This window comes from Sebastes fasciatus, chromosome 9, assembly GCF_043250625.1.
Source record: "Sebastes fasciatus isolate fSebFas1 chromosome 9, fSebFas1.pri, whole genome shotgun sequence".
Taxonomy (NCBI): domain Eukaryota; kingdom Metazoa; phylum Chordata; class Actinopteri; order Perciformes; family Sebastidae; genus Sebastes; species Sebastes fasciatus.
The window spans coordinates 6,512,437-6,539,351 of NC_133803.1; the positions used below are offsets into that span (position 1 = coordinate 6,512,437).

The window sequence follows — 26,915 nt, forward strand, 5'->3', positions numbered from 1 at the left end:
CTACTGTTGACCTGCTATCTCCCCCTACAGACCCCCTGTACCCCCCTACAAAAAGACAAAACAGGTAGAGAGGGTTGGAATGGAAAAGGTTAAAACTAAAAACCAAAGTTCATGCTCTTCTTTGGTAAGTCTCATCACTGTCAGAGTTCAGTCAAAAACTGACTAAAAAGAAGAAACGGGGCTAAAACGCTCACTGATAGCTCAATAGAAGTCTTACACTCTGGGTCAACAGAAAGGTTTTGTGATTTAACCTGTTTTTTGTTTTTTTTACCACTAAAAAGATGCATTGCTGTTACTGTGTGCATTATGTCCTTCAAATTGTTCTTTTAAAAAAAATGCATACCAATGTGTTGACTTGTATAAATCTCTGTTCACACTGCTCCTCAACTCTCCCGCTAGACTTACCACGATGGGATGTGAAATGTATGAGAAGAGGAAGAGGGAAGGATTAGTATTTAGCTAGTGAAGCAAATGTGTGTGCATGTGTGTGTGTGTATGTGTGTGTGTGTGTGTGTGTTTCTGGTAGGGGTCAACCTGTCACCACCGGGGAGGGGAACAGGAGGAGCAGCTGAGGAGGAGAGAGAACTTGATACCGGGCTGCTGACAGCATTAAAGGGCCTGTTGAATTAGTAACGTGTCTACACGCTCAGAGGAGCAGAAGGAACAAGAGGGACTTAAAGGTTAAATCACCTGGTGAATAAAAGGCCGAGAGCAGGGCGGGAGAGAAGGGACAGGGTGTCACATCAGGGTTAAAAGGGGATTAGAGTCACAGATGGGGGTGGGGGGTGGGGGGGGAGAGGGGCGTCTGCTTACCCCCATGGCTGCGAAGACAATGGCAAAGTTCTCAGAACTGTAGTCCATCACATCCTTGGACTTCTGCACCAGGCCGGCCTGGCGACAGATCTGGGCGGCAATCTGGGAGCCAGAAAAACACACATAGAGGATTTAGAGTTTTCAAAGTCCACACACACACACACACACACACACACACACACACACACACACACACACACAGTCTTTAATGACTTAATGAAGCAGCGTGTATTCCTGACAGAAGGTCAATGATAACTTTCTTTTTCTGTCTGAGGTTGGGTGTCAAGTAGGCTTTGGATTCGCCAGCATTTGGTTGATTCTGAATCCAGTATTGAGTCTGCTTATTGAACCCAAATCCTTTTGAAGCCCTTATCCAATCTAATTAGATTTAGCTTCCAACATTTGCAAGTACCTAAGGTTATAAATAACTACTCAAACTCAAAGACGTCATTGAGACGCAGAAACACTTTCGCCTAATTCATGTTCACAAGCTGAAAACTAGATGAGCAACACAAGATATGAAATACTACTAAAAATGTATCCGACACACTGAGAGCCTACTTGGCTTTGCACACCTTATTTTTATTTTAAGGAAATTATTTAAAAAATCAAACAAGGGTTCCATCTTCAGTAGAGAGCACAGAGAATACGTATCAGTAGATCAATTCAATTTTCATTGAATCAATAAGAGTATCTATTCTTTAATAAATGTGTCGTACGACTAACCACGACCACTTTCTTTACTGAAGCTGAGAAATCAAGTGGATTCGATGAATTTGTGGAATGAAAGAGGAATTTCACGCTCATCACATGATGTCACGGCCGCGGCGTTGATCGGGCCTGACCTCTGCATGCACCCCGGGTTCAGGCACCTGGCCCATAGAGGAGACCAGCACATGCATGACCTCTGTGACATGCGCTTAATGAAACAATGAGCCGAGTTTTCACACCATCCCAACGGCACGACAAGCGGCTCATCATTAGGGGGACAACACCCGGGGTGGTTGTTTTGGCCGGTTCCACAGCGGGAACCGTTTGATCGTTCATTTTCACACTGCGGACGGGACCGAGGTTGACGGCTCGGTTTACGCTCGTAGAAACACGAGAAGTGATTAAAGAAACTGATGCGATGACAGATTTGCTCTGTACATTTCCACTAGAATACTAGTTCAGATCAAGCATTAGAAGCCTCGTTGTTTTTTTTGCCAAACACTCTGATATTAAAGCAGACTCGAAGCTAAAGAGCCAGATGTGTTGCTTCACTCTGAAAACAGCTGCCTGCTGCTGCTGCTGCTGGAAACCAGGTTGATGAGAGCGCCGAGGCTGAACCAGAGCTTAAGGGATGTTTTTAAAGCTTCTCTACATTTTAACATTCAAACCTAAAATTGTCTCAGAAGGTGTTTTCACACTTGGTCCCTTTCAGCCCCACCAAATGAACTCATTTTTTTGCGTATAATGTGAACACTCCTGAAGAACTCAGACCCCTCTGAATCGAACCGTACTCAGACCTCCTCTGGAGGCAATACTCAATTTATTAAATGTATTTATTATTCATTACTTTTGTATATATTTTTAACTGCTACGACTTACACAGGAACATTTCTACTTGCAGTTTGTGAAACAACTGATGGTGGCAGATAAACACAGGCTGTTCCCTGTGTCAAGGTGCTCTATGTTTGGCTGTCATAACAACTTCTAAATAAGGTTTTTAGTGGATATCGGAACATTTATAGTACAATGCCGTTACTGCCTGACAATTGCAAACCATTGTGAGACAGTAACGCATTACATTTCGTCCCTGAGCATTGATGTGTACACGGACTGTAGGAGTGAAAAGAAGAATACACGTTGGTTTCTTTTTTTTTTAACTGAAGAGCATCAAGAACAGCCAATGGTCTATCACACAACAAGCCTCAACTGTGTTGTTGTGCTGGAGTGCTCCAGTAGATGAAATCAATCAATCTTGTTTTGCCAAATACAATGGAGTTATCTTTGTGGCTATTGTTTTATTTAATTTAATTTATTTATTTTTTTTGCCTTTGGACGATTTCCAAAGCAGTCCTACTGTGACAAAAATTCGCTGGAAAATAACACAACGACTCCCCTTCAGTTCTCAATACCATATTCAGAGCAGAGGGGTTGCCTCCACACGGCTCTCAACATGGCGAAGACTGAGGTTAGCGGCTAACGGTGCTAACAGTGTTAACCTGGGGGGGTGCTACGCTTCCACGATGTGATGTTATCAGCGGTATGAGAGCAGTGCAGAGCGGCGGCCGTATTGACGTTACAGAGCTGTCTGTCAACGTCTGTTATCAACGTTGTCATCACTACCACATTGCATTGCGGGATATTTATGCCGGCATAGTGTCCAGCGTTTCATACTGTAATATTTCACCAGAGATAGTGTGCAATTCACCTACTACTGGTTTCATGCTAAGCTGTTTTAGTGTATAAATAGCATGTTAGTGTGGAATTTCAGATGCAACCAAAGACTCCAGATTGTTAAACTCTGAGCACAATTCCATCAATTTCACTCAACAAAGAAATTCTAAATCAACCAAGACTAAAATCTTAGGAATTGCTAAATGTCAAATGTTTTACTTCACCTGAACATCTTTTACACAACATGTGATATTCTAGTATGTAACACATTGTCATTTATGCGGGACAACTGAGTCATGCATCTCCATTGTGAGGCATGAAAAACCCTGGAAAAGGAAGTAGAAGTCAAATTGCGTGTCATGCGACACAGAGGACAACAGCTGACACAGATGAATGACCTGACTCATCAATGTTAAACATTTCCATTGTGAGACTGCCACAGAAATAAACATGAACGTGTCCCAAAGCGTTTCTCTTTAGATTTTGGCACTCTAAGTGGAAAACATTTTTATTTATAGAAAATATAATGCGATTGGAGCATGGAGGTTCCTTCTTGACCTTAGGAACGCGTATACCCGCTCAGTTTCAGGTAGAGCTAGTAGCCGAGTTTATTGCCAGTTTGCCGTTTGCGTAAAGTTACTACGAGGAACTTTCATTTAGTGTTGATTTTGGCGGTCCCTGTGGATCATCTCTTTCATTCCACAAATTCTTCTTTGGTTAAAATCTTGAGCCCAGACTGCTCACAGCTCAGTTCAGAGATTCGGGTGTGTTATACTCGTAGCGGCTAATGTAGCCTCAAGTAGCTGAGCGGCGGGCTACAGAGATCTGGTAAGATCCCTTCTTTCTAACACCTGTAGATTTTTTTACTTTCAAACTTGTAGTCTTCAGACCCAACCAGGGTCTGAAATTAGCACCCGCCACCTGCCAAATACGGGTAAATTGTTGTCATTGGTGGGTGAAATCGTCAGGCAATCCGCCACTTTGGCAAACAGGTAAAATACTATGGGAGATGGGAATAGAGAACCTGTTCCCGTTAAGAACGGGTTCCTAGTTGTCCAATTCCTTGGCATCTCATACCTCCTTGACTATCGATTCCTCTGTATAGATGCTTTCCGACAGATACGCACGCACAGTGACGCATACGCACGCCGTATCATGTTTCAGTTTGTTTGGGACCGTAGCCACGGTGGAGAGAAAAAACTGCGCTCAAAAGCATGGCACTACTAAACCTGAGGGGACGCAGCCTATTTTTTCCGTGATAATGCGACACTGTGAACAACAATCCTTGTTGAAATCAGGAAATCAGGAGGAGAGTTAGTAACGTTAACTTTTAGCAGCCGGTGGGCAGCACAGTCCTGCTTGGTTAAATAACAGAGCTACTAACGTTAACAGAGGTGCCATTGAGTTATTATTATGAGGCGTTCAAACTCTGCTTGGAAAAATGACGATTGGGAGAAAGGTAAATTACAACATTATCATGATGTGTTCAAATGTAGTCTTGTACAACTAAGTTTTTGGCGAGACACTTGAATGAATCCAGTTGTTTGAAGGAGATGTTTTCACAGTAATATAAAATAGATCTTAGAGAATTATGACCTGTTTAACTTCCTAACGCTAGCTCTAAGCAGCTTGCCAAGATTTTTTTTAATCAAAGCAAATATTAAAATAATCATTTGAATTGTGTTTTTATGCAAATAACCACTATAGATGACACTAACAAAGTACAGTACAGTACCCTCCCTCCCCAAAAAAATAGGGCTCCCTGGAAGCCACGGTGTAATTCGAACACTGTAATTTACCATGCATATGTTTTTTTTATAAAATATATCGAACATTGAATGACACCAGGTCTAACATGTTATTCCTTCATTTAGCGCAGAGATTTCAAAAGACAAAAAAAATACTTGCCTGTCACAGTGGCAAGAAGTGAAAAAAGTTAATCTCAGATCCTAGAGCCCAACTGATGCTGAGTGTCTGATACTACTTTACTTTCATTCAGAACATATTCCCAGGATGCTGGTAATCAGGCACCAGAGGAATGTTTTCCTGAAGCTGATGAAATGAACTGGCTTGGTGGTCTCACCTCGTTGTGGGGCAGCCCAGCAGCAGAAAAAATGGGGATCTTCTGTCCTCTGGCGATGCTGTTCATGCCATCGATGGCTGAGATGCCGGTCTGGATCATCTCTTCGGGGTAGATACGGCACTGAGGATTGATAGGCTGACCTGGAAAAACACCAATCACCGTCAGGAATCCGCTTTGGAATTAAGGAATTTCGCTTCAATTAATAAAATCTATATAATTATGTTTGGCAACTCTATGATCAACTTGCTTCCTGCTGTTTGCTAGAAATACTGTTTATAAAACAAAGTGAACAAATTGTACAGCACACATAAAGCCTGCAGCCAAAGGGGCCGAGCCTCTGATCTGGCTGCTGTTTGGAAGTACGCACAGTAAACAAATGCCAAGTCACATTCCATGAAGCACTGATGCAGCTGGCTGCTGCGGCTGGACTGGAACCGCAATGCCAGAGATTACAAGGCTTGATAACAGATTTAAGTGACATTTTGTTTCACTTCATTCATCAAGCAAGACACCGTGTTCAGGTTAGGCAATGTCTGTTGGGAGGGGTTATATCCTAACCAATCAGTAGAGAGTAACGGATCATCTTTCCTCATCACAGAGGCTGCAGTAGCGCTTGTTAGGAGCACATCATGTTTTCTGAACAATATGCTGTATATAAGACTTCCTTTCATTTCATCCATTCGTTTTAGCGCCTGTCTCTTTAAGACCCCCCTCCTGAAAAAGCCCAGTCTGCTCTGATTGGCTTGGGAGAAAAAATACGGTCCACCTTTACAAAGGTAGTTCTCAAGCTGTGGGCGATATATTCTAATGAGCCTGCATGTGACATAGGAAGGGGAGCCAGATCTGATTGGCTTGTTGAATTTTCTGATCTAGGCAGCCCACAAAAAACGGACTGGGTCGTCTTATTTCACAGTTTGAGGGTTGGTAGGCGCTCCAGATACCCAGATGGATGAGAACAAGCACTGAGAAAAGGGAGTTTTTCATGATATGTCCCCTTTAATGTGTAAAAATTGCACATTTTTATACCAGCATATTTTATTTCTTATTGATGAAAGTGCTTTGTTAATGTAGCATGGTTGTGAGAGACATAACCTAGAACATAGGAAGGCGACAGGTCATTGAGGTCGTACCCATGATGTCCAGGTAGTCCTCAGCCAGAACGTTGGGCCCGCGGTCGATGGGTTTGCCTGAGCCATTGAACACACGCCCTGAAAGAGAAAGATTTCCTATGAGCCAGGCAGATGAAGTCTTTCTTTTTGATTAAATAACGGTTTATCTGGAAGTTGAATTCAAAGATAATTGCTAAGAAACACAGATAAAATGAAATTCATTAGATGACGCTTCCAACCACATCTGATCTATTCTGTTTTGTATCAGACTCTAAACAGATAAGAGTGGCTCTGATGGCTCTTGTCGAGTCTACAAGTAACAAGTACAAGTAATTATAAATTCATAGACGTGATTAATGATACTTCAAAAACAAAAGCAGGTTTACTTTCTACTGCTATTGAAATCCATGTAACCTTGGGCTGTACTGAGATAATCACACTGAGAACATTCAGACAAAAAGGGTTTGATTCAGTGTCGTTTCACCTTTACCATTTACTGAGTAGATTGAAAACGCAAGTAAAATAAGCATATTGAAAGAAAATGCAGTATAACACTTTAAACAGCATTCAACATGCTCTAAAATGATTATCTTTGTGTTCCAAAGACAGAAAGGATGGGGCACTGTGCAGCTGTAAACAAAACCTGAACCTATTCAGAGGATTATTTAATGCTATATAATGCTAAATTTGGATTAAATATGCAAAGTGAAATCAGGTTGATCTTACCGAGCATGTCCTCTGACACCGGGGTACGCAGGATATCGCCAGTGAACTCACAGGCAGTCTTCTTGGCATCGATGCCTGACGTTCCCTCAAACACCTGAACAAACACACATGACAAGCCAGTACATTAAAAAAAAAAAAGTTTCTCTGTTAGGTTAGGTACAGGTAAGGGGGGAGTCCACATTATTTGAGCCAGATCAGAGATTATATCACAGCACAAGGAAATACTTTGACCCTCTGGTGAAGTTAGAGGGAAATGTCAGAGTATCGGCAAAGTCGTCAGAATGTGTCCTCGAACGATCTTGAATATCTGTTGGAAATTTCATGGCAATCCATCAAATAGTTGGCGAAACATTCACTCTGTTTGCAGCCCTCCCAAAGCCAACCGTAGTTAGCAGTGACAGCAGGAATTCAGCATTCCAAACTGTTAAAAATTGGGGGGGGGGAAATTCTAAAAATAAATAAACTAAATAATTCTGAACACAATATTAAAGCTGCAGTAGGCAACACGTTTTTGGCATCATTGGGCAAAAATTCCATAATAACCTTTTCAGCATATTGTGCTCTGAGAGAAAACTAGACTTCTGCACCACCTCATGGCTCTGTTTTCAGGCTTTAGAAAATCTAGCCTCTAGGTAATTTCAGAGAGACAGCGTTCCTATTGGCTGTGCTCCGGCTGGTGGGCGGTGCTTGGTATTTCCTCAGCAGATCTCAACATGGCTGCCTGGTCACAAACTTCTTCATTTTACAGCTAAATAGTACACTACAAGATGTTTCTGTAAACATTTGAGGAGCGAAATAGGCATTACAGTAACAGAATATTGATTCATATTTGATCAGAGCTGCCTAGTTTGATCGTTTGGTCAGAGTTCGCGAATGTTGGACTCTCATAGACGGCAGCTGGGCAGCAGACTCCAGATCATCTCTCACTGGTTGTTTTCCTCCGGTTTGTGAAATCTCGCAGATGCCGTTAGGGGCACCGCAGGACACAGAGGAACATGATTTCTTTTCATATTACCCGTTTCATGTACTACTGTCAGGATTATAAAAATAACTTCCAATCTCACCTACTTTAAACTTTAAAACTGCTGTAGTGCAATTTCCATCTGGATAAATAAAAAGCATCATGAGATATCTTCTCTTATGACTTGACGCTATATAAAAAATAAATTTAATTGAATAAATAAAGCTTCATCTTATCTTAGAAAATCTTTCATGCGTCTTAAAACATGTTTGGAGAGAATCTTTGAAAACGGCTCACAGATACCTCGTTTTAAATGTTTTTAAAAAGGCCCGGTAATTTCCTAAAACAGCTGGGTACCGTGGTTTTAGTGAACATTACTCACTCAAGGAGTAAGTTGTGAATATGTTGGGGACCATTTTCAGCTGTAGAGGAGGTGCACTTTTTGGATTGTTTCTTACCTGGACAACTGCCTTGCTTCCAATCACCTCCAGTACCTGCCCACTCCTCCTGGTGCCATCCGGCAGCGTCAGGTGGACAATCTCAGCGTACCTGGGGAACTAATTCAAAAGAGAATCAACACAGATTCACTACAGCTACCTGGAAACTAAATAGATCAGAATATTATAATATTTAGTGGTGATGTACATTGGCTTGTGAAGACACTGCTTTTACACTCTCAACCTCTTTAATAAATTCTCAAAATGGATTATTAGTAGTAGTAGCAGTATTAGTAGTAGTAATATGACAACTCATTCAGCCTCACCTTCACATTATCCAGGATCACCAAGGGTCCATTTACACCCGACACAGTAGAGTAGGCTGAAAGAGAGAAGAATTTCATAGTCCATTCATTTCTTTATTCCAACAGGCATCAAGACAAGATAATGCCGCAGGCAATACTGACAATATTCCCATTTCTTTGTACGACTGAAAGCCACCAATCCACGTGAGAATAAGTAGACGCCCTTACAACCAATACTGTTAATAATGACAAGCTGACCTTTCACGGGGAGATTTAAACAGCTTTCATGCACTTCGAGGCCCGAATGTCAAAAGGCAGGAAAATGTCAGGAAAAAATGCATGAAATTCACTTGTATGGTTGCGTACAATTACACAGGCATGTGGTTATTTCTGTGCCTCACAATAATAGAGCACTAATTGAAGGGTCATCATTGATGAAGGTTAGTGGAAATAGCCTGTGGCCTTCCCCAACATTAAACTATAATAACTGCAGCAAAATGTACTGAAAGAACTTCCTACAACTCAATGGACACAACACATCAAATATGTCACGGAAAACATTACACATTGCCATTTCCCTGAACTTTAGCTGCTGTGTATTTCTTTAATCCTCAATGAGGTGAAATGGCAATTTGCTTCTCAATTTGTGCTTAAAGCTCCCTCATTTCCATCACACAAAGTAGAGGTCATTTCTTGCCAAATGCATGCCGTTCTGGGATTCGGTCATTGTTAAGAAGATAAGCAGTATTTTTAGGGTTGCGCACCGTTCGCATTTGAACCGATACCAATACTAGTACTTTTTTTGTTTGTTGATAATTTACTCTCTCTGTAATAACAAACATGTAATTTAAGTTTCAATTTCAACATTGTTACGCATTTAGAACGTCAGTCTATCTCCAGGGCATAGTTTAACACACATCTGATTAAGGATGCTAACTTTGAAAAAAAATTCTTAACCGATAACCGTCCCTCTTTAACCAATTATTAACCGTTAACCGACAAGATTTGTGCCTCGCAGTGTATGAGCACAACAGACAACGGAGTCCCCAGTTCACCGTAGTGAACTGCGCTGACCGTAGTCACACACATACGGTCAGCGCAGTGAAACTTCAGCGAGTTTCTGACAGACCGTGTACGTGTGTGGTGTTATAGCTGTGAACAAAAGTGTAGCAGACAGTGTGTGTACACTTTATTTGTCGGTGAATAAATGCTACGAGGCTACAACTGGCCAGCTTTGCATTTTGCATTACAAATATTGCAGCGAGGGTTGTCAGCGTTGAGTTTTTAACGTTAACCCCGCTTGTGACAGCTTTTGGCTCGCCACTGCGACTGGCTCATACTCTCACTCGGATGCATGCTAAGGTACTGAAATTTGGCACCGCTTGATTTAACATGAATCGGTACACATTTATTCACCACACACACACACTGCACTGCTACGTTCACAGTTATAACGTTACTGCTAGCTTCATACTCATCATCGTACACACAGCGGGCCGCCGGGCTTGCAACACACTGGCGGAAACCCCGAAAGATTACGCCAGGCAGACACGCAGCTGACAAGCTTGCAGCTAAACTAAATGATGCGGCGGAGACTCTTACTGGGAAAGTGGCTGCGACAATGCACGCAGCGTCGTGGCTGCTATAGTAACTCTCATGGACTGGTGAACTGAGGACTCAGTCTGTTTTGCTCATACGCTGCAGCTGGTGATAAATGATCGAATCAACCCGTCTGTGCATCGGCTTATCGTTGCAGCTGGGCGGCTTGTAAGGCACTAGCAGCCCTGAATGCAACGCACTAATCTTGTCGGTTAACGGTTAATGATCGGTTAAAGAGGGTCGGCTATCGGTCAGAAAAGAATTGTAAATCAGCATCCCTACTCTGCTGACGTGGAGGCCGATTTAACGTCGAGTTTGCAACAAATCCATTGACGCCCCCCATAACGGCCCTCGTGCACATCTGCAGACCCGTATTGTTTCCACCGGGTTTTCTATCATGGTCTGGTGTTCCTCTTTATGTGCGAGCCGTCAGTCTCGGGGCCAATATCAAAGGTGCGAGGAAATTAGAGCAGACTGGTACGAACATAAAGCACTAAAGCTTAGCGGGGTGCATCCACTATGCCACTAATTAGGCAGAGGCCAACAAAATAACCTGTCAATGCGCTACAGTATTGCAGCCATTTCCCACACACACACACCTGCATTTCACCCTCTATTAGCCAGGCAGACAGTGTGTATGTGTGTGTGTGTGTGTTGAGGGTGGAGTGGGAGGTGGTGGTGGGAGGGTGGGGCAGAGACTATTGAGAGAGCAAGAGAAAAGATGGCTCAAGTGTGATGATAAAAACCAAGGGCACCACAAATACATTTTCCTCTCCAAAATAAAATTAGTTTTACTCTAAACAGCCTTCCTTTATCTCAGTTCCTGCCTCAGGGCCCAGATTCTGGTGAATGACTCAAGTTCTCACACACATTTCTCTGTTTGTTCTACAAGACCTTGCTCTGCAGTGAGGGGCAAGTTATTGAATGAGAACATGGTTTAATAATTGTACTAATATTGTGCCATGTTACAACAGCCAACATACAGCTTCACTCAAATGAGCTGTTCGAACACACACATATATTTAATAAATTAAATAAATATAATATTAATATTTTACTAGTTATCGGTCATATATTAATGATTGGGCTCTAGTAAAATATACCAGCCAAAAGTTTTTTTTCTAAAATGATCAAACACGTTATTATATTACATTTAATATGATTTTTGCATCGCTGTGATGAAGTATGGTGGTAGATTGGCCAACACAGACATTCTTTCTGGTTCTGTTATTCATAAACAGTTTTTCCAATTTTCCAGAAAATGTACTATATTACGATGTACATTAATATTGCTAAATAACATTAACCACAGTAGAGGATTTCATCGGTATAGCCCACACCTGCTATGTTGAAATAGCAACACATGATACAATATCCTCATCTTCACTGGATGGTATAAATGCAGATCCCCATAACCATGTAGCCAACCAGCCATATGTAACCATGTAAATTCATATACTTGGGGAGCACCATACACTGAGCAAAGTATACTTGTCGTACACAAAATACAAATCCAACCACCGTATGGCTTTCCCCAGTGAAGATCAGTCCATGACTTCACAACCGCTCCAAGAATTATTGTTATTACAACTAGTGCAGTGCCCGGTTCGGAGAGAGCATGCCCGTCCAGAACAGGCCGTTTACTTGGCCGCCGGAAGTGCTGATTGCAGCGTTTTCCAGAACCACATTATGGCTGCTTGTACCCGCCAAGTATGAAGTTGATTGGATGAACAGTTCTCGAGATAAGCTAAGGATAGTCATACATACATATAGTTAGATGATGCTGCTACAGCGTCACCTATTGCCCAAATGGCACCAAATTTGCCATGATCACTCAGATATCATATCTACATACAGTATGTCCACCAAATGTGGTCCTAATAGCACAAAGCGTTCAGGAGATACGACAATTTTTTTAATATAAGCCCTGCCCACAGTATTTGAGCAGCGAACTGTGAGGGCCAGCTTTAACTAAACTGTACGGAACACCAATAATCCAAAAAAAGCACCTTTTTCTGGCTTGGTCCAGAGATGTTCTCTCTACAAAATTTATGGGACGACTGAATAGAATGATTGATAGAATTGTGTTTCTGAGACTTAAAAGTTCAAAAGTTACAGGCCAAAACGTAAAGGTCATTGGTATATAGCGCCACCATGTGGTCAAATTGCACCATTGGGTCCGCAGCAATACACCCACCAAGCGTGAAGTTGATTGCTTTATAGTTAGTTAATTGACATCTTTATACTTAAAGCTCAAGACAGCTCCCCATACGCAAACATGCCTTTCACAAAAAACCTGCTTTAATGGAAATTCCATCACATTTTCACAACGTTATCTTTTTTTCTTTTTCTTTTTATGGCCAGTCCTTTTTTTCCATTCACAAATGGCAGACTGTCCATGTTGGCAGCTACACTTAGCCTATACGTAAAATAGATACACATGGCTATTAACTGAAGGGTGATAATAATAATAATAATGATGCAGGGGAAATTGGGCTACATAGTTATACAGGAACATCTTAGAAATTCATCAATGTACTGCATCTTAATGGTAGATATTTGGTAACAGCGAGAGGAGGAGGTAAATGAAATTTTAAAGAAAGTTAAAGTAACATTGCCTTCCCTCATTCATTGGGACAATCAAGCTATATTTCACAACCACAACATCCCATCACAGACATACAATAATACAGAAACTATAAAAAGACCATAAGGAGTTTACTCTTTGGAAAAAGAAAAAAAAAGAAATGGAAATATCTATTTTGTGATTGAACCATTTTCCCTTTACCTGCATTAGTGAGGTTGAGTGCAGGCTAGTCTAGTTGTTCCACGCCAAACTGTGAAAACCATTTCTTTATTGTCATGTTGAAACTACAATTAGATCAGCCGTTGGCCAAGTAACAAGAAATTACAGTAGAGAAATGATAAAGACTTAGTTTGCCCACTAGAGAGCACTGACACATTTATTTTGTTCTACTGTAAAATGTCCCTCTCAGTACATACTGTATGTTGGTCATAGACATCTCTATTATCGGCCAATATGTAATTATTGGATCTTTTAAACTTCCAAATATTGACATTGGTATTGGCCTCAAAATTCCTGCAATTGTCAGGCTCTGAGTGGAATTACATCAGTTGCTACTTCCTATAGTTTTTTTTATTTTTATTAAGGTTGATTTCTTTTAGCAAATTGATCAGCCATTTGGTGGCACAAAGTCTGAGGTGCGTATAATATTAGAATGGGTAGTTCCAGAGGGATTAAAGGCCTAACCCTGGCCTATATGGTAGCCCATCATTATATGAAAGAAAAAAAAATGTTCATGGTACCCTCTTACGTATAACTGTGATGTTTAAAAAAAAGTGGTTTGCTCTCATTTCACAAGATAACGATTGCTCAATGGGCTATACGGCCATGAGGTGTGAAGTAGCAACATTTCCCATTAGGTTTGGAAAACTTTCTCCACCCCTCTTTTGCTACTTCAGCTCAAGTGCAGCAGTCCCCTGGCTTGGCATGCAACAGCAGTGTGGGTCACCCTGCAGCCTGTTCAGCTGCCAGAGCCCTTTGTGTACAAAGATGTTAATTGGTCCTAATCCGCCACTAGAAGCTGTTTTGGTAGCCTGACCTCGCACCCTGAAGGACACCTTGGTGTGAAATACTAAAGAGCCCATTCAAGTGCCAGAGAAAAGAGGCACAGAGCATTCCAACACAATTCAATTTCCCAGCTGAAAGAGGGAGGAACTCAAGGGGAGGCGGGGGGTCAGAGCCGGGATGGAGATGGGGGCGCATCATCATTCTGACAATAAATGAGCGCTACAAAGCAGTGGCTGCTGTGATGTGCAACCTCACAATCACGTCTTCGCCTCTACTTCAAGGGATTCCCACAGCCCCACTGGACATGGGAATGCTAATTGCCTCAAACCTACAACCAGCCCCCCCCACACCCATACATACACACGCACACACGCAACATGATAAAATTACTTCTAATCCTCTAATCATTCTACAGCCTTTGTTTCCATGTTGTTACTGTCACTTTTCCATTGACAGTTGATGGTTTAAGGTGGCAGTGTGCACTAGTATCAAAGTTGCACTTGGTCAAAATGGCACGGGACAGTCCACCATAGGGCCCCCACACATTTGTGTAGTTGTGCTGCAGGTCAGGATCATTTATTTACCCTCCTCTCCACATTTCCAGTGGCTGGTTAAAACACAAACCGTGGTGCCAAAATCTGAGAACGTTGGCTCTGGTAGGTGTGGCAATGGCAGCTAAGATGAGATGAAGAGCATCGTTAATCGTTAAAGGATAGGTTTGAATTGTTTCCCGGAGTCTACCATAAAACAACATTCATATGCCATTTGCATGTTGGGAGAGTTGTTGGTCACTGTAATCATGCTCACACTGGCCAAGGACAAACCCCTCATAGAGCGACTACAATGTAAAAGATGGGGGACAAAATTCACAGCAGGGCTGTCACTTTTTTCCAAAAGTCCAGTTTGAATGGAAGCAAACCAACACGGAATTTGAAGCGTAATGCACCCCATCGGTGGTCAGCGTGTGTGTCTTACCATTCAGTTAGGGATGCTAATTTTTAACCGATAGCCAACCCTCGTTCACCAATTATTAACCGACAAGATTAGTGAGTTTCATGCAGCGGTGCCTCCAAGTGGGTTGCGGTGCCGTCTCGCCGACCGCGGCCAACCCGCGACGACCCCCCCCTTTCTCCCTCAAACAAGCGTGTGCGAGCGAGCCAGACTCAACTTCTGTGCAGGAGACCAGAGACGTTGTGTGTTCAGCTTTCAGTACTTTGGTTATAGCTTCTGGCTGAATCTCACGTGGTTCCCCGTTTGTACTTTCAGATATCTGCTTTATTTTATCGTTTCGCTTTCAGCTGTACGGGAGAGATGTTTATTTACTGCTGACCACTGAAAAACATTTCCCGATTTTGCTGCTTCATAATAAAAGCTTTTAAATAAACAAAATAACGGTGGAACTTTTATTGGGAAGAATTTATAGGAAATGTAATGTTTATCTCCAAATTAGCAGAGATTTGTTGGCGGCTATTCTTAAAAACTAGTCTACAGAACTTTTACTGTGAAGAATATAGGAAATGATAAGGTATTTAGCCACCGTCTGCAATGGAGACACAAATCCCTGCCGTGCTGGGCTGACGTGCCGAGTCAAACCGAGTCGAGCCAAGCCGGCACATATGTGTGGAAAAACCCTACTGGAATGGTGTATTGAGTTCTGTCATTATCCTGAAAACATTCTCCAGAAACAATGCCAATGGGCTGCATATCCTTGCATAGAAATCTCGCTGTCTTATCGGTGACAGCGTTTTTACAAGCATCTGGGTCATGAGGATAAGTTTGGTGAAAAGCAGGTAGTCAGAAGAGGTTGTACAGTTGACGTTGCTCCATCTTTCTGGTGCCTCCGCAGCCTCACTTGGATTGCAGCTCACAGGTGAGTCCTCAGATTTGTCGTTGTTCTAGAGTAAGGCAGCTGCTTTTTTTACAAAGTCAGCAAACAGCCTCATCTTTGTTGGTAATTTTGCCATCTACAGTGAAGAAACCAAAATACTTCCACACACTGCTTCTCAAGATCCTTCGGCGTCATGATTATCCATTCAGCATGGCTTCGGTCACTTAGTGTCCTCTTTTTTTTTACTGCCAGGTCAAGCTGAAAGTGAATTATAAGAACTCCCTCTGCTGGACCACAGGGCCAGCTACCACACGTTGGAACCAAAGAGAATAAAAAGTCCTTGTTCTGTGCAAAAACGCATTCTAATGTGAACTAACATGAGGCTTAAGAGTTAGACAAATCAAATGGAATGACCTCTTTGTGTTGCCAGGGACAGCGTTTCCTTGCTGAGCTGCTACGGAGTTGATACGTGCTGGCAGTCATACGTCAGTCTGTTGCCAAGAGACAACACCGACAATAAACCCATATGATTACCAGGATGAAGATACCCACTGGATTTTAATAACCTGAGCCTTATTTTAGCGTTGGCTCAACTGGAGAATGGAAAATAAAATATGACTGCAGATTTTGTTTGCCATTTTGACAGTGTAGTTGCTCTACGAAAGGATCTCTTCACAGCCAGTCTGAAACGATTACCTAAGTACTCTTTCAATGTACATTTGGCACTTGAGCAGTGTATTAACATATACTTGAAGAAATCTTAACGTATTCCTTAAGGTTCATATTCTTTAACAGGCTCAAGGAACTAATCGTCGAACAATTCGAGCCATGTCAGCACTGATGGGGAAACAAAAGCACTGAAATGAAAAGAAACATGGGGGCCATGTTCCATAAAGCCTGACTGGAACAGCTACGGCTGGATAATTGAAAAACATGGGATTGAATGCTTTAAGTACCTGACATGTCTGTATTTATCAATGCCACTGCTTACCGGGGAAAATACTACCACATTAACTGACTGGATCAAACATGGATGTATAAAGAGAAGTGGATAGCCTTTTCTTCTGTAACGTGGCGATGTCGCCATGTAACACACTTTGCATAATATCTGCCTATAGCGGCTAGTTTGGCACGCCCTCAAACAAAGTCAGTTAGAGCGGAGCTGAAGCGGAGTCCAAAGAGTTTAGTTTCGTTGACCAATCACAACAGCGGGCCAGCTGACCAATCAGAGCAGACTGGGCTTTTCGGGTGTGGGGGTGGGGAGGCAGGGGGGTGAAAAGAGGCGCTGCAGCACAGCCGCTCTGAGAGGGCTGGGCGATATGGCTTAAAAATAATATCGCAATATTTTTAGGCAATATCGCAATACACGATATATCGCGATATTTTCAAATATCCTCTAAGCACTTCATAAATGCTCGATTTAACCCTTTGATGCATACAATCACACCAATATGATGATTCTTGTAGTCCCTGCAGCATCTGTCTGCATTAAAACCTTCTTGTTTATATTCATTAGTGGTTTTCTGTTGGAACAATTTTGCCAAAACTGCAGTCTTGTCCACTTATTCAGGCTGACAGCTTTGGTTCTGTTAGCTGGACGTTCATATTTTGGATCAAGTGTCTTAATGAGTCTTTTGAATCAGGGCTTTTCAACTACGCTGACCAGCGTTGCGATGTAGTTTACAGCGGCCGTGATTTCTTTGCATTTTGCAGTTTTTCGTCATATGGGATTGCTTTGGAAAGCGAGGAAGCCAGAGTTATTCGATCATCGACTATATTCGATGTATCGCCCACCCCTAATTAGAGTGTTTGAACTCATAAGTTGATTTACCTCAAAAAAATTATCCGCTGATTTACAGACATCTCTTCCCCCATGCAAGTCTATGGGAAAAAGTATTTTTGGGCCCAGTGGCATCACGTGACGAATCTGGAGGTTGTAACACTGAATTCACACCAGTCAGCGACAAAGTGTGGCTCGCCGCAATATTTACATTTTCTGCGTCCGGGAGGCATCTATTCGTTGAGGCAGGAAGAAATTCCTTGTAAGAAATTCATGTTTTTTGAATGACATCAGATCTAAAATGTTATTCCTTCATTTAGTGCAGAGATTTCAAAAGTGGCAGACAAAAAAAAGAAACTTGCCTGCCACTGATCGAACTGTGATGATGTGTTCAAAATCAAAATTGATATCGATTCATTAATATTTGGGGGTCTTGCTCCCTGTGGACTCTCGCTGCACGTCTCTCCTCTCTGCCGCGCTGGAGCTGCACGAGTCATCCAAACTGATCAAATCATGTGGGCACAAAATACAGGAGCTATATCCAACATTACGAGTAAAAGGATGTCTGTCATCTTATCAATTGTTGCGATCTTTCGCCAGAAATGAGTGCGTTCTGGATAGACTGTATAAGTAAGTCCGTTCATCGCTCTCTCTCTCTCCCTCGCTCTGCGTATTCTCTCTCTCTCTCTCTCTCTCAGGTGCAAGCTGTCGAGCGCCAATATGCAATTACAACCAACCAAACCAATAATTGTTTTGGGATTGCTTGTGACAGCCCTAGTGTCCACCTTCAGTTGCACTCGCAAAATCAATCTGCGCACCGTTGATAGAGCCACCGCAAACCCTTGCGCGAATCGAAGCTTCGATGCAAACAATTTGCGGTTTTCGTAATCGATTTACTTGAGTGCACGAGGAATCGTTTCAGCCCCAAGAGTCACGGATCCAATATTTGCACTGAAAGTTCAACCGAAGTTGAACTCCACAGGAATGTGAAGGTGCCAATTTGCTTCGTCGCCGAAAGCAAAAGTTTTTTCTCCCCTTCGCAGGTACGGAATGGAAGTGAACGGGAGACAAATGTTAATTTCGCACGTGTGACCGGGCCTTAATACAGCATTTCTTGCCGGGAACGTTGCCGCAGACACCCAGTTTGTAATACTGCAAATATATCATCAGTGGGTCACATAGGCTCAATCACCATTGTGTTACCAAATACGCTGATAAATAGTGACTTAACTGAATTTTGCTTCAATGAAAATCTTCGAGATTGGCACTTTAACATCAAGGTCATAGCAAATAAGATCAAGAAGGTATCCCTGGGATTTGCTAAAATAAACCATTATTTGTTTGAGAGTTTCACACCGGACAAGCTGTTCCATTCCACCTAGTGTAGTGAAAAAAAAAATTGCTATGTTTTTGAATACAAAAGCCCATCTAGGATCAAGTTTTCAACAGAAAGTACGTTATAAACAGCAGCCAGGATAGACACGCCTCTTTCCAACCAATTGCCAAGCAATCTGTGTAGTAAGATGAGACGGGCTTTTAACCCTGTAGGTACTGTACGCAGGTACTCCTCATAAAGAGGACTCCCTACCTCACTGCTCTGATTGTGAGGAAATGTAATCAGACTCGAACCAAAAGCAAATTTGCGAGCGGAGTGGGGCCTCTTGTCTGCAGGGCCTTTTTGCTGGCGGGTAGTATAGTAGAGGAACAAAGCTGTCTATACAGAAAGGCAGCTGGTTAACACAACAGTTTCATTACAAAGGTGGTGGAGTGCTATGGTTACAATAGCTAGAAGCATGGGGCTTTGACAGAGCAACAGTTTACAGCCGTTTGCTGTGATTCAGGCACATTTTGGAGCATTTAACCTGCTCACGTCATACATTCATTCATACATAAATACATACAATCGATTGAACCATTTAATTAGGATAAATCGCAAATTAATCACACATTTTCATCACACAACAATGACAAATATTGTCCAGAAACCCTCACAGGTACTGCATTTAGCATAAAAATATGCTCAACTCATGGCCAACAGCTGTCAGTGTGTCAGTGTGCTGACTTGACTATGACTTGCCCCAAACTCCATGCGATTATCATAAAGTGGGCATGTCTGTAAAGGGGAGACTCGTGGGTACCCATAGAATCCATATCCATCCCTTTGAAAATGGCCATGGAAGTTTTTCCTCACCAAAACTTAGCGCAAGTTTGGAGCGTTATTTAACCTCCTTTACAACAAGCTAGTATGAAATGGTTGGTACCGATGGATTCCTTAGGTTTTTATAGTTTCATTTGATACCAGTATCTTCGCTCTAGCTTTAAAACTGAGCCCGCTAAAAGCTAAAAATCCAAAGTTGCATTAATGCATTATAGAAATAAGTGGCGTCAAAACAAATTTGTGTCAACGCTGGGTGAGTGAACCCCAGCCAATGACAGCGTGCAGGGTGTGCAGCCCGTTTCAGGTAGTTTTGACACGCCCCTCAGCGTCTGATACACACTGACGACAGTAACGCTGGGAGCCCCATTCCTCCCAACAGGGAGCGCTGGTGCAGCAGGCACAGTAAGCTCATGGCCAGTGCCACACGCCACTTCATTCCGGGCCTTTCCGAGCCGACTTTAGAGGCGGTCGCATCACACCCCCGGGCAGACGTAGAACCCCACCCGTTGAGAAGTGTGAAAATATTTCCACTTCATTATGAAACTGTGGCGGGCCTACCTAGACTGGAGGTAATTAATGGGAAGCACTGGATTAGTCATGGAACATGAGAACCGTGCGAGTTTTCCTTTTGTATCTAGCAGCAAAAAAGTTGTAGAATGACGTGTTTGCATTTATTTGCCAACATCGCAAATCCTGCTTTGTGACCATTGCGAATATGTGGGCAATATCGATGCTTGAATAATATATCGCGCATGTGAGCGTGCCCCACCGGCTAGCTAACGGCCGCCACTCTGCACTGCTCCCATACGGCAGTTACAGCTGATAAGGTTGCGCCAAACGACGATGCCGTTGCCCCGCCCCCCCAGTTATCACAGATGTTGATGGTTAATGTATTGCACTACTACATGAAGATGGAAAACTATAGTCAAGGACGAGGAAAAGTTACAGTGAGTAAGTGAGAAATGTTGAGATGATGAGACTGAGAATAACAGGTTATATTAAAAGTGCATGCTATATACTCAACTATCTGAATATTAGCTATACTAATGGGCAGCAAAACTTGCTCCCGTTTCGAGAGCTTTGGTGGATACAATATTAAAACTAAAACCAGAAACAAGAGACCAAAAGTTAGAGACCCTTCCCAACACTGGGCTCACTGCACAGATTTAATCATCACCGCTGCTATGGAAATTACTCGACTGATACAATGTCATGGGGGATTTTTTTCCTATCGGACAATATGCACTTCTCTAAATAAGCCACCCATTCTAAAGATGAATGTCAGGAAATGAACGATGGAGCGGTCAGCAATACAAGTATGCTGTTCATGTGGATTGGTTTCTGTTCATGCGACAGACAGAAATGGTGTCAAATCCTTAGCCTACATTTTAATGTTCTTTCATGAGAAGAATGGCAAACGCCCACGGGAGTCTTTTTTTTCCTACTGACAAGCTAGCTGCTTAAGCCTAATTAGAATGTGGATTATAGAACTGTTATAAAAATAACATTGATTTTATAGAAATTACTTTCAGGGTGACAGATGAGACATTTGTTTATCGTGACTACATTATTACCATTAATTAAATCCTCACAAAGAAGTATAGTGCCTTGCTCTATGTCTTTTCATAGCACTAAATGACAGAATGCACTACTAAAACAAAGACCAGCCATTTCGTGGGCTAATAGCTTTTGTCGCATTTGACATGAGAGAGACAAAGGCCTCTTAAAAGAAAAGGCTTGGTCTGATGAGAAATCTCTTTATTTGTTTATTTTCCTGCTCTGTCTCGGGAGCAGCTTTTCAATAGCTGCCTCTCTTAGAGCTCTGTCAAGTCAATAAGGTAGCGGAAAACCATCTCAACATTGTGATCTTATAGACTGTTTGATGCCTGGAAACTGGCTATACTGAACAAAGTCTTTGGGATTTCCTACTCTACACAAACTGAGGTTATAGTAACAGGGACAAGGCTAATTCTGAGAACATTTGTCGTCTGTAGCTGTCAGCTCTTCATTCTGAGACATTCTATTCGTTGTTTGAGCCCATTTACTTTGTTTGACTCTCAATATGGTTTGGCACAAAATGTGATTCACATACCCTACAAAAAGGGGAATTTACAACTAAAAGAGGAACAGGACAACCTCACTCTGCTCAGCAAAAGAAGTTCAGAAGTTACAACACTCCGGAATAATAGACATAATTCACTAATGGACTGTCAACTGAGAACTGAAACCTACTCTAGATGTGTACCGTCTCTCTCTCTCTCTGCAGCCCCGAGTGGTTGGCTGTCCATCTGAAAGGATCAACGGCCCTGTTCAGACCTGCCGTTAACATGTGTCTTTGGGTGATCCGATCACAAAAGTGTTTGCCATTATTTTACTACCTTTATAAAGTATAGGCGTTGTGGATCACCGCTCTTGTAAAACACACAGTTCTTAATGTGGCCCAGGACACACTGGCGTAAACACTGCTAAAAGAATGTGGCCAGATATGGCCCAGACCACCTCCGATTGTGGTCTGAGCGATCGGACCTCAATGCGTCTTGAGTGCGTTCACACCTGTACTTAGAGCTGTCTCACCCAGGACGCATATTAATACCAGGTTTCAACAGGGCCCTATAGCTTCTCAAACCTCCTGCTGAGCAGGACCTAACATGGGCTACAGTATATACTCGGTTCTGGTGAACAGGCGTTTGCATTAGCACTGGCACTCATGTAATATAATGTATGATGGTGTAAATTCTATAGTTTTGCACTTAAGTCAATAAAACTACACCTGTAGACCTGTGCCTGTGTATGCCTCTCCCATGTATGTCCACATAAAAGCACTATAAGAGACATTAAAGGGAAAAAAAATCTCCTCTAGCCACCAGCAGGGTCTTTAAACATGCTAAACACATTGTAAATGCAGCACCTGCAGTATTTGAGGAGCACATAAAAACTTTCTGAACAGTTACTTGAGATAATCATTTGGCTCTGAATTGCTGCCTCAACATCAGAATGGACCGCTGCTGCTGCTGCTGCTTAGTAATGTGTTTGATGAGAGAAAAAAGGGGGAGCCATTCAGCAAATAAGAGAATTTCAGAAGTAGGATGGTTAGGTGTTTTTAGAATAAGGGTTTTATCACATGTTGCACGCTCTATGCTTACCTCTCAGATGACCCAAGCTCCATTAAGTCATTTCCTTCTAGTTTGCTAAGAGGCTTTTAGTCCATGCTTGCCTCTCTGACACTTACAAAACGGAAAAATCATCACCTTGCTGGCTTCATGGCTCGGGCCGTGTTCGACAGCATAATCAAAGTCACGGTGAAGACTCAGCATCAGACCCACAGAGCAAAGTGCCAAAAAGGAACAACATTTGGAACTGTGTTGATTGAAATAATGTAACCAGCATGGCCATAAAATGATCAATAATATACAGAATACTGTGTAACCATTCATTCCCTAAGCAGGACATTCATCTAAAGCTCTGACATCATCAACCAATGTGATTCACTCGACTAATCCATACTTTTAATATCAGGCTGCTGGTAATAAAGCTGAACTAGCATTCAGACTATCATGAGGTACTAAAATTCACTGTTCAAACCCTACAGGCTAATGAAATTATTTGAAGGCTAGCTCTTTGAGACAGGTTACCCCGCTCCATTTAAATTTTGGATTTATTTAGGATTAGGCTTCAGGGTTGCCCGGGGCCACACTGGATGCGTGAGCAGCACGCGGTGGCTGTCTCGCTGAACTGCTGCGTCTCTCACACGCTTATGTCCACACCAACAGCGTTTCTGCTGCAGCGCTGCTACTGAGTTTGCCTTTCATAATGGCCATTTAATATCATTGTAAATGTCATTTATATTTATTTTAGACAGAAAAAGGTTTAGAAGCGTGTGCTCATTTGTAAATAATAATCCACAATTAAAAGCCGATACTTTATTAATTTACGGAGACGTGCTGCAAATATTTCAGAATAAAAGCCGTGTGTTAACAGATAAGGGAATTTTGTCTACTGAAAAACACTAGAGGGGCTTTTATTTTGAAACGGGAGTTATCAATAAATATTTACTTTTTTCATGCCTGTGACATATTCTACAGATATAGTCATGGAAACTGTAGCAATGTTGCTGGAGTGATGTCCATATACTGTCAAAAGATCATTTTCACTGTTGAGGGAGGAAAACACGCTGAAAAAATAGGCGAGACCTTGAATCTCTAAAAGAGACACGCAGCTTAAGCGAGCAGTGTGGCTGCTCTAACCTGTTAACATGGGCGCAGAAAATAAAAAGCAAGAGGTCCCGCGACGCACTGCTCACACAGGCAGTGTGGCCCGGGTTTATGTATCAGGGATTTTTCTTTTTTTTAATGTATTTTTATGATTTTTTTAAAACTAAAATGTGTTATACAAGTAGCAAACTCCTTGAAGGAATAACATAATAATTAGGTTGTATTGTTGTCAAAAATATAGATTTTTCGAAACATACTGTACCTATACTGAATATTTATAATATATTATTATGAGGCGTTCAAACTCTGCTTAGGAAAAATGACTATTGGGCGAAGGTTAATTACAACGTTATCATGATGTGTTCAAATGTAACCTCGTAAAATTAAGAGTTTAAGAATTTGAGTTGTTTGAGGGATATGTTTTCACAGTAATATAAAATAGATATTAGAGAGGGAATTATGACCTGTTTAACTTCCTAACACTAGCTCTAAGCAGCTTGCCAAGATTTTTTTTTATCAAAGCAAATATTTAAATAATCATTTGAATTGTGTGTCTTTATGCAAACAACCACTATAGATGAAAATAACAAAGTACAGTACAGTACCGTGTACAGTACCATCCCACCATAGAAAAATAGGGCTCCCCCGGAAGCTATGGTGTAATTTGAACACTGGAATTTACCATGTGCATATTGTTTTTTGTGTAAAATACATCGAATATTGAATGACAGATAAAATGTTATTCCTTCATTTAGCGCAGTGATTTAAAAAGTGGCATATACAATTTCTGAGTGGCAGACTAAAAACAAATACTTGCCTGCCACAGTGGATGGAAGAGAAAAAAAATGAATTTCAAACCCTGCTTACAATATAATAAAAGTAATAACAGCAAATAAATCGGCTGGACTTATCACCATTCATCTCTTTATCCCCCATGATCTAATAAATATAATACCTGAAAAAAATATTTGATCACATATGCTAATAGCATTGCATTATTGTCTTAAAAATATTTAGCCAAAGTTCTGATTTCTGAACACTCAACACTATAGCACAACAGCCAAACTATAAATGTGACACTTTCCACAAGACCTGGTCTACTATTATAGAATTGTCAGTGTTACAATTATTTAGTTCACCATGAACACATCAGAAAACTTCGAATACTATATGTCTGAGTATGTAAAATCTTTTGTATTGAAATGGCCATGTAAAGGACAGAAACATGACAACTTTTATGGCAAACAAATCAACAAAAAACATTTCTTAATAACTCTTTTCTTATCAGCACAGATAAACGGATTCCATTTGTCTAACAACTGTGGGTCAAGGTGTCAGTAAACCAACAGGAGAAAGCTGCAGGTTTGCTGTTCTCATCAACACCACTGCAGGCTGCACCACCACTCATCATGTGATCGAGTCACATGAGACATCATCCCATCTGTCACCAGACGCTGAAGCTTCCAACATTTCAACAAGGAGTCCACATAACAGTAATAACACGGCAGTGAGGGCACATCTGAAGGCAGTTGAGCTTTGTTGAACATGTTCAGATCTCAACTCAACACATTAAACACAAACACACTGCACGCTGTCTCCTTCATTGGTGATGCTGCCATCAGTCAGCTGACTGCTGCAGTGTGGGCTAACCCACTGCGCTAGTAGCATCTAGCTAGCTGGCCAGTCATCACAACAGTGACAAGGATGTATTTGTCCCTAGATGAACATCCGACTTGTCACGTTATATAGAATAGTCTAAGTTAAACTAATGACTACAGTTCCTGTTACGTGTAGCTAAAACGGTTAATGACGCCGAGCTAGCCGCAGCTAGCTTAGCTGCTCTGCTATTCGACACGAATGACATTTAGTTTAATAAATACAGCATGAAAAGTATAATTACAGATGTTGGTTATACTACTAAAGTGTAACCTTAACCCACACTTGATTGTCAGCTTAAAACAGATCGCTTGTATATAGTCGTGATTCACAGTTTTAGCTTCATAGCTTGAGAGGTAGCTAGCTAACATTAGCCCCCGTATGCTGCATTCATGGTAACTGGGAATACACACTGTTGTGTGAAAAACCATGACTAAGACTTTCTCATTCAATTTCTACTTCCCTGTATTACTATCCTGGATCCGAGCTGAATTTTTTTTCCAACTGAAGCGTAACAAGAAATGGTATTTTGCCAAATAAAAGCTTGAGATAAGCGGAGTATTCTAACAAGAGCTTCGTATTCCTGACTGTTCCCATGTCCTTGAATGCAGCACGACAACCTTGCTAGCCACTAGCTACAGCTGAAGCTAGAAGCTAGCTACCTCCAGCAGCCTGCTAACGTTACATACTTAGCCGAGGTTGAGAGATGTAGTTTCGGGTCACAGCCTGGGTGTGTGTCCTCGCCGCTGCTGCCAAGCCGTTCACGTCCATCGCCCTGTTTGCCACCAGTGTTGCCATCTTGGGATAAAGAGCAGGAGACCTGGAGAAAGCTAAGGATGATTCAGAGAGCTGCTCTAGATGCTGCTGAATAACATGAATGACAGCAGAGCGCTGGTCATGTGACACACCGAGGACCCGGATGTCTCCTGCAGAGGGGATGGAGCTGACTGATGGGCGCATGAGCAGAAAATATGGGTAAGTAGGGGATTACCTTTTAATCATAACACGTTACCAGAGCAAGGTGGACCATCTGATTAGATAGATAGATAGATAGATAGATGGTAACTTTATTGATCCCGAGGGAAATTCAAGTTTCCAGCATCACAGTTCCATAGTGCTAAACATGTTAGTAAAAAGGCAGTAAAAAGTTAGTAGTACAAAGTACAAAAAAATATACCAGATATAAAAATACAAGGAGATGAAGAAAACTGTTAAAACTGACTATAGTGCAGGGTAACAGCTGTGATACACGACTATTAAAAAAGTGAATATAGT

General features: G+C 41.8%; 1 protein-coding gene across 1 annotated transcript in view; it reads right to left on the reverse strand.

The window, feature by feature from the left end:
- atp6v1ba (ATPase, H+ transporting, lysosomal, V1 subunit B, member a) overlaps window positions 1–26,615 on the reverse strand; it is a 38,708-nt gene extending 12,093 nt beyond the window's left edge. Inside the window, exons 1-7 of the mRNA XM_074645639.1 lie at window positions 26,330–26,615; window positions 8,838–8,893; window positions 8,533–8,631; window positions 7,114–7,207; window positions 6,409–6,486; window positions 5,279–5,418; window positions 814–915 (exon numbers count right to left, since the gene is read on the reverse strand). Of these exons, the coding sequence (XP_074501740.1) occupies window positions 814–915; window positions 5,279–5,418; window positions 6,409–6,486; window positions 7,114–7,207; window positions 8,533–8,631; window positions 8,838–8,893; window positions 26,330–26,600 (840 nt within the window). The 5' untranslated portion in view covers window positions 26,601–26,615. The remainder of the gene's footprint in view (window positions 1–813; window positions 916–5,278; window positions 5,419–6,408; window positions 6,487–7,113; window positions 7,208–8,532; window positions 8,632–8,837; window positions 8,894–26,329) is intronic.
- Between the last annotated feature and the right edge of the window lie 300 nt (window positions 26,616–26,915).